General features: G+C 47.5%; 1 protein-coding gene across 13 annotated transcripts in view; it reads left to right on the forward strand.

Annotated features, from left to right (window-relative positions):
• bnc2 (basonuclin 2) overlaps window positions 1-8,270 on the forward strand; it is a 604,271-nt gene extending 596,001 nt beyond the window's left edge. For all 13 annotated transcript variants that reach the window (XM_038804002.1, XM_038804009.1, XM_038804007.1 and 10 more), the window contains one exon: window positions 6,967-8,270. In XM_038804002.1, the coding sequence (XP_038659930.1) occupies window positions 6,967-7,624 (658 nt within the window). In that variant the 3' untranslated portion in view covers window positions 7,625-8,270. The remainder of the gene's footprint in view (window positions 1-6,966) is intronic.
• Window positions 8,271-9,256: the final 986 nt, after the last annotated feature.

Consider the following 9,256-nt stretch of genomic DNA (forward strand, 5'->3'; position numbering starts at 1 on the left):
CACTCACTCTGACACTCACTCACTTTGACACTCCCTCTGACACTCCCTCTGTCACTCCCTCACTCTGACACTCACTCACTCACTCTGACACTCACTCACTGACACTCACTCACTTTGACACTCCCTCTGACACTCCCTCTGTCACTCCCTCACTCTGACACTCACTCCCTCACTCTGACACTCACTCACTCACTCTGACACTCACTCACTCACTCTGACACTCACTCACTCACTCTGACACTCACTCACTCACTCTGACACTCACTCACTCACTCTGACACTCACTCACTCTGACACTCACTCACTCTGACACTCACTCACTCACTCTGACACTCACTCACTCACTCTGACACTCACTCACTCTGACACTCACTCACTCACTCTGACACTCACTCTGACACTCACTCACTCACTCTGACACTCACTCCTAAACACTTTTCAGGCAGGGGAGATCTGATTGATTTCCTTCCTTTATTTCAAAGGCTTTTCGTAAAATGAATTCAGTCTAATTGTTGCCCTTGTAACTCAAAACATGAGAATTGAACCTCTCTTTAGGGTTCAGTCTATTCTGGGCCCCTGTCATCTCAGATGGGACCACGGGAGGAACCTGCAGGTTTTGGGCGGTGAGTGGCCAGGCTACCAATCAACGAGTCCCCCTCAGCAATCAGCAGCCTTCATCGAGCTCAAATCTGTCCAGAGTGTGTTACAAGAAGAAAATGTGTTTCTCCCTCACCCTGTCTTTGAGCTGAAATTCCAATCTTTGCATAAGCAAAGCTGCATTGAACAGACTAAAGAGTACACAATCTCTCATTGCTATAGTAAAACAGGTGCCCCTTGTCCAGACAGCTCCATGCATGGAACCTCCATTGTCTTCCTGGATTTGACCATGTTCATGTCTGCCCATCGACTGCTGCTGTTCTCTGCTAAAACATGACCAAACATTCTGCTGAAGTGACCACGGGGTTCCCTGTTAAAAAGAGAAATGGTCTTTTTGTATTTTGTTCATGTTACAAGCTGCTGGTTGTCATGTACAATGTTCCAGGGAGCACCAAGTGAAAAAGAATCTGTCTGCTCCTTGTCACATATTCTTTTGTGATTGTTACTAAGACACCTTTGTTAACAGACCTGGAGGGGAGGTTAGAGATACAGTTCCCATCTTATTTTGACCGTATACTCCCAGAAACAACTTCTTTTGTGAGCACTAGCTTCTGCAAATAGTAGTTTTTCAGACACTTCTCCATTAGCAAATTGAAAGCCTTTGAGCTCGAACTTTCTACATCACTAACTGGCCACTGCATCCAGCACTAATGCACTCTTCAGAGTTCATTTTAGTTATTACATTACACCTGCATCAATGGAGCGATTTGTTACAGTATTCGGGAGCATCAAATTGAGTAAATGTCAATATAAATGGATTAGATGAAGCTAGCTGCACCACGGATAAAGGACAGGGGGACGTGTAGGAGCTGAGTCCCCCGCAATAATAACCCATCTCAGCACGTCAGTCAGCCAACCAGAGTTTGAAGGCTGCGACAAGGTGTAATCTAATTCAAATATCATTTGGCATCTGACCGACAAAGAGCTCTACAAAGCGTTTGATCAATCCTGCCTTTATCTTTAGAAGTGCCTTTTAGAGATGTCACAAGATGATTTTTGTATCAATGCTACAATTGTCATGGAGGTAATCACAATATTCCAACACTACCCCAATTCGGTGCCTGCGCTATATCATCCATTAATCCCATTCTGGGCCAATTGTACAGGTCTGAGAAAGTCTGAATTTAGCTCCATGTTTTCTCACACCTGGCTCCATCGTAACATGTTTTCAAACTCAGGAAAGGAGTAAGCTCTGCCAATGATTCAACTCCCTTTAGTTGGAGTTGACAGATTTGTGCTGTGCTTGGAGCTTTTTTCCCCAGGACAGATGTGTGCCACATTTACCCTGACATGGGTAAACATGGCCGACATTAAACAGACATGAGGATATTGTTACACAGAACAAGACGCAGCTGGAAGCGAGTTATACGGCTGTAATTCAATCGGGAGACATCATAAGCAGGAACACCAGTGTGCTTCACACACATCACTGGGAGCTCAGAATATTGCTGTTCTCTCGACATTTTGTCCGAGGCACTTACACAGTTTAATTTTCAAAATCTGTGCGACTTGGGTGTCTGTGGAGCTACTAATTTGTAAACCCTGTTAGCTTGAGTGAATGATGAATTTGCTGAGTTTAGGTGAGAAAAGTTGTGAAGTAAACAAGTGCAAAGATGTTGATTAAATGACCAGTGGGAAGCCATTACTTAAAAGGGAGTCAACGTCATCAACGGATTGTCGTGTGCTTCACTGCTTTCTGTGTGTCTAATGTCCAGATGTCTAAACTCTCCACTGGACGTTATGGGTTTGTGCACATATTAAAATCTAAAACGGTTTCCTTCATTCATATCTGAGAATGACGGAACAATTTGACAACTTATTGCATTACACCCTGATTGGTTAAAGATGCAAACTAGACATTTGAATAAACAAGTCACGTTCCTTAATTATCAAACTTCCTCTTCTCTCTGACCACCTGGCCCCAAGATAAAATGAGCAGAGGTTAATAATCTATGATAACAGAATGGAGATTGATGATATTGAAAAAATTTCAAAAATATGATGATGGGGAGCGCAGGTTACCCAGGTTTCTGTCTGGGGTCTGGGTACTTTGTTAAAATTCAGCTTCCTTCAAATTCATGCTTCACACATTTGGGATACATTTTAACTTAACCAGTCCACCTAGTTAGACTGAATAACTATAACTATCGAGTTAGCTTTCCCCTCCCCTTGTTTCTCCCCAAACTCTGAACATATTCCTCCTTCCCTTGTGCACCGGATCTTTATTATACATTTCCCCCTTCAGTGAATACTTTCTCAGGTTAATCAGCACCACAGTCCCTCCAGTAAGTGAATCTTACACACTGCCATGAACTCACAGAGCTCAACTTATACACTGCTGTAACTCAGTGAAGCAATAGATTGCCCTTCACAGGCAGATTTGAGAGAAGAAGGCATGAAATAGGAACAAGAGTTGTCCATTCGGCCCCTCGCGTCTGCTGTGCCATTTAGTAAGATCATGGTTGATTTAGCCTCAACTCCATTTCCTGTCTGCCCACCGCAATAACCCTCCAGTCCCACCTCCCCGCCATAACCCTCCAGTCCCCCCCCCGCCATAACCCTCCAGTCCCCTCCCCGCAATAACCCTCCAGTCCCCCCCCCCGCCATAACCCTCCAGTCCCCTCCCCACCATAACCCTCCAGTCCCCTCCCCACCATAACCCTCCAGTCCCCTCCCCGCCATAACCCTCCAGTCCCCCCTCCCCGCCATAACCCTCCAGTCCCCCCTCCCCGCCATAACCCTCCAGTCCCCCCCTGCCATAACCCTCCAGTCCCTCCCCCACCATAACCCTCCAGTCCCCCCCGCCATAACCCTCCAGTCCCCTCCCCGCCATAACCCTCCAGTCCCCCCCGCCATAACCCTCCAGTCCCCTCCCTGCCATAACCCTCCAGTCCCCCACCGCCATAACCCTCCAGTCCCCCCCCCGCCATAACCCTCCAGTCCCCTCCCTGCCATAACCCCCCAGTCCCCCCCGCCATAACCCCTAGTCCCCCTCCCCACCATAACCCTCCAGTCCCCTCCCCGCCATGACCCTCCAGCCCCCTCCCCGCCATAACCCTCCAGCCCCCTCCCCGCCATAACCCTCCAGTCCCCCCCCGCCATAACCCTCCAGTCCCCCCTCCCCGCAATAACCCTCCAGTCCCCCCCCGCCATAACCCTCCAGTCCACTCCCCACCATAACCCTCCAGTCCCCTCCCCACCATAACCCTCCAGTCCCCCCCCCGCCATAACCCTCCAGTCCCCCCCCACCATACCCCTCCAGCCCCCCCCGCCATAACCCTCCAGTCCCCTCCCCGCCATGACCCCCCAGCCCCCCCCCGCCATAACCCTCCAGCCCCCCCGCCATAACCCTCCAGCCCCCCCCGCCATAACCCTCCAGTCCCCCCCCGCCATAACCCTCCAGCCCCCTCCCCGCCATAACCCTCCAGTCCCCTCCCCGCCATGACCCTCCAGCCCCCTCCCCGCCATAACCCTCCAGCCCCCTCCCCGCCATAACCCTCCAGTCCCCCCCCCACCATAACCCTCCAGTCCCCCCCCCCACCATAACCCTCCAGTCCCCCCCCCGCCATAACCCTCCAGTCCCCCCCCCCCACCATATCCCTCCAGTCCCCCCCCCCCACCATAACCCTCCAGTCCACCCCCCACCATAACCCTCCAGTCCTTTGCCGATCAGAAATCTATGCACTCAGCCTGGGATAAAATGAAATGAAAATTGCTTATTGTCACAAGTAGGCTTCAAATGAAGTGACTGTGAAAAGCCCCTAGTCGCCACATTCCGGCGCCTGTTCGGGGAGGCTGTTACGGGAATTGAACCGTGATGCCGGCCTGCCTTGGTCTGCTTTCAAAGCCAGCGATTTAGCCTGATGCTAAACGGCCCCATTTGGGGCTGGGCCATAAATTCAATGACCCAGCCTCCACTGCTCTCTGAGAAAGACATTCCCAAAGTCTAACAACCCTCCGAGAGAAGAAATTGCTCCTCATCTCTGTCTTAAATGGGAAACCTCTTATTTTCAAACTGTGCGCTCAGTTCTAGATTCCCCCATGAGGGAAGCACCCACTCTGTCAAATCCCCTCGAAAGTCTCAATAAGATCGCCTCTCATTCTTCTAAACTGTAACGAGTGTGGGTCCAACCTGCTTAACCTTTCTGCACAAAACAATCCCTTCACTTCAGAAAACTGTCCAGTGAACCTTTTCTGAACCTACCTCCAATACAAATATCCCTCAAGGAGAGAGAACTACACACCATACTCTGGATGTGGTCTCACCAATGCCCTGTACAATTGTAGCGAGACATCCCCACTTTTACACTCCATACCACTGGCAATAAAGGACAACATTCAATTTCCTTTTGGATTCCTACAGTGCAGGAGGATGCCATTCAGCCCATCGAGTCTGCACTGACCCTCTGAAAGAGCACCCTAACCTAGGTCCACTCCCCCCCCTTCCTATCCCCGTAACCTCATAACCCCACCTAACCTGCACATCTTTGGACTGTGTGAGGAAACCCACGCAGTCACGGGGAGAACGTGCAAACTCCGCACACAGTCACCCAAGGCCGGAATCAGACCCAGGTCCCCGGCGCTGTGAGGCAGCAGTGCTAAACACCGTACCGTCGGCAATGTGAGGCAGCAGTGCTAAACACCGTACCGCCCATAAATGTAGGCCAGACCATGGACGGACTTCAGAATTCCTTCCCTAAAGTGATCTTGATCGTCGGCAGTGGTTTCTACTAACTTTTAATTCCAGCTTTAGTATTAATTGAATTTAAATTGCCCAGCTGCTGTGGTTAGATTTGAACCACTGTCCCTCAGAGCATCAGCCTAGACATCTGGATTACACGTGCAGTGACATCACCAATACGCCACCACCATTTCCCTTGCTAGTTTATTCTCATGCTCTAATTTATCTGTCTTTATTCTATTTAAATCACCTTTTGATTTTTCCAAAATTTCCCCATTCTTTTGGCCTACCATTAATCCTCAGTTCTCTATCAATTTGGTACCGTCCTTAACTTATTTAGCCGCATGTGCTGCATTCTTATATAGAGTCTTTCCTTCATAATGGTATATATTTTTGTTAGAGTTACGAAATATCTCCTTAAATGTCTGCCACTGCTTCTTTACTTTTTAACCTACTTTCCCAATCCACTTGAGCCAACTCTGACCTTGCACCCTTGCCATTGCCTTTATTTATGTTTGTGAGACTAGTTTCAGTCTCAAATTTCTCACCCTCAAGATCAATGAGAAATTTGTTTGTGTTGCCCAGAGATCCTTTATTACGAGATTATTAATGAATCCTGTCGGGATCAGAGTGAAAGTTGTTCCATTCCTCAGATTGTAGCTGAACATACGGACCAACAATTGTGATCAGGCTTACTTCATTTAATCAGTACAATTTGTTTTTGCATGTTACACAATAACGAAGATGCAATGCTCCCTCTCTCTCTCCCCCCCCCCCCCCCCCCCCCACCACCATCCCTAGCCCCCAATCAGTGTGTTGTCTTAAGCCAAAAAAGATTTTAGACCTCTCCTGCTCCTAATTGTCTAGTTCTGGAGAAAAGCCAACCATAGTGTTCTGCTTGAATATCTGACAGTCTAAATGTAGGCTTCCATCCCACTTTAACCAGATCAGAGGCAGATGTCACACACAACCTGCTGAGCGACATAATCAGGGACTTCAAGATAATGGACGTTTATCAGAATCAAGGCTGGCTTAGAAACTGTTTGTTTTCAGTCTTTGATGAAATAACCTAACAACCAAACTGTTATCGGCCAACTGTGTGATTACACTTTTACTTTGGAAACCCAACATTTCCATGTAAATTGTGGAATCCATGGAAAATGGTCACTGAAACGCCAAAGGCGGCCACCTGGTTGAATCTGTGATCAGGCCACTTGTTTCAACATGTTTGAGCAATTGCATAGCGCAGCAAAAATCCACGATCCTTTAATTATCCCTCCTTTGCTGTAGTGAAATAGCTCCCCTTCGTTCAGCAGCTCTTCCAGACATCACCGGCTGAGATTGGGAACTCACTGCATGGGGCTCCAGTAGCATCGAAACCAACTGTTAAACTTCACAATAGTCGGGGAGTTTTCAACAACAAATTTCTGTTCTCTACACTTTTGAGTCTTGCTTAAAGGTGTATTCCCATATTTGAATAACTAATGAGTGGGAAATGGTGAACACTGAGTTCTTTCTGGTTATTTTTCATTGCTGTTGCTACCTATTAAGTTCTGTTGCAGGCTAGAACTCTAAGATTGCAATAGACATACACTGTACTAACCAGACCCACTTCTTGCTCTTTCCAGGCACAGCGCCAACATAAACCTTCACCGTAAGCTTCTCACCAAAGAACTGGATGAAATGGGGTTGGATCCTGCTCCGCCACTCGCCAAGGACCTCCGGGAAGAATTCTTGGCCAAGATCTATGGTGGGCACCACGGAATGGGACTGGATATGAGGGACGAAGCCAGTTCGCCGGCAGGAACAGAAGATTCTCACACCAATGGCTACGCAAGGGTCACAGCAGATGATTACATGGTGCTGGACCTCAGCACTACTTCCAGCGTCCAGTCCAGCAGCAGCATTCACTCATCACGGGAATCAGAGGCAGAAAGCGACGAGGGGATCCTGCTGGACGAGATCGATGGGGTCAGCGACAGTGGTGAATTCACTCACAGATCAGAAGCCCAGTCCCAAGCTGCCGCTTCCAGCCATGAAGTTCTAGAAGCCTCCGTACTGCAGGCAGCATCAACTAGCAATGGTGGAATCATGTGTATTATCTGCCACAAAATGTATAGCAACAAAGGCACTCTGAGGGTTCACTACAAGACAGTCCATCTCCGTGAAATGCACAAATGCAAAGTTCCTGGTTGCAACATGATGTTCTCCTCCCTGCGCAGCCGAAACCGACACAGCCAGAACCCTAATCTACACAAAAATGTTCCCTTCACCTCCATAGATTAATGCTGGCCTCTACTCCGGGTGGCCCTGATCTGTGGAAACTGCCAAGCCTTTTTGACATCGGGTGCTTACTCTGCAGTTTTGCCCTCCGAACCTGGGGTTTGGACATGAGGAGCAATTCTTTCAGCTCCATAGATTGAAACCCCAGCTCTTATTGAAATGCTCATGCTTAATTCATCTCCAAAGAGACAATTTGAACTAACTGTGACTGTTGCCTGCAAAATAAAAGTACCTTCTCGTTGTCATTGTGTACTTAACTACTTGTCAGCTTTTGAAAGAGACTTTGATTGAGCATGGCGGCTTATTTTGTAAATACTGTGCCGTTAAAAGGCCAATGATGTAAATCTATTATACTGTCATTCTGATAAGCCAAGGCCCTCTTTTTATAATATTTGTGGGTTGTGAAAATTTCCTCCAAAATCAGCAACATGGAACTTATAAAGTAAAATTCACGCTTCTTTTAATTTGTCAGATTTGGGATATATGTATCTGCCACCTGTGCAGATTTTGGGCATATGATGCCGTTTTGTAACCAGGTCCTTTTATTCCCGTAAGACGGCACAACATTGTGATTAGAGTCAGGCCTTTTTGGGGTGATGTCAGGGAGCACCTCACACAGAAAGGAGAGAGGGAATCTGCAACCTCCTCTTCCCCCCCCCCCCCCCCCCCCCCCCCCGCCCTCCCAAAAAAAAAGCTGCTGAGGCCATGGTGTAGGGAGGCAATTGAAAGCATCAACATTTAGTAGGCTGGATTATCATCAGGTGAGGATATTAGCCTCCCGGAACCAAGGCAAGTAGATGGGGTTGAGGTACAGATGAACCATGTATGGTTCAAGAGACTTGAGGGGCTGAATGGCCTCCCCCTGTTCCTTTGTTCCAATGAGTTAAAATCAGTAGCTTTTTCTTTTGTCACTGTGTCACTATTTATAAACTAGAACAGCCGGCCTGGCCTTTTCTGTATTAATACTGTATTGTGTTTTATCAATAGCTTTGTGGTCCTCTGCCTAAGAGATGGATGTATTACATCAAAGGGTCCTCTGCGATGAGGATACATTACTTCCTATTTCTAACCCCCTGCATCCTATAACCTCCTCCAGGCTCTGGAATCTTGTGTATCCCAATTTACACATTGGTAGCATTGCCTTTAGCTGCCTCAAGCTCTAAGCTCTGGAATTGCCCCATACACCTCCCCAACTCATTCCCTTTAAGACACTCCTTGAAAGCCTATCACCAAGCTTTTGATCACCCACGCTAATATCTCCATACATTGTTCGGTGTCAAATTGCTGTCTGATAATGCTCCTGCAATGTGCTTTGGGAAGTTTTGCAATGCTAAAGGCACTATATAAACACAGGTTGTTGTTGTTATACCTCCACACTATGTAAAGGGCCAGAATTAGGAACAGTTTATTGTCAGATATAGAATGGGGTGTTAGCGAATGCTACCATTCTTTGATTAATGCAATAGCTGAGATTGCAAGGATAGTGCTAATAGCACTCTGGCTGGTTAAAAATGAATAGACCTCTCCTTACAAGGCAGTGTTTCTTATCTCTTTTCAAACACAATGCTGCTATCAATTGTGTTGTTTTTTTTCTCTCTGTACAGGATACAAGGGAATGATGAGCTAGGCAGTCAC

The sequence above is a fragment of the Scyliorhinus canicula genome, chromosome 8 (assembly GCF_902713615.1).
Source record: "Scyliorhinus canicula chromosome 8, sScyCan1.1, whole genome shotgun sequence".
Taxonomy (NCBI): domain Eukaryota; kingdom Metazoa; phylum Chordata; class Chondrichthyes; order Carcharhiniformes; family Scyliorhinidae; genus Scyliorhinus; species Scyliorhinus canicula.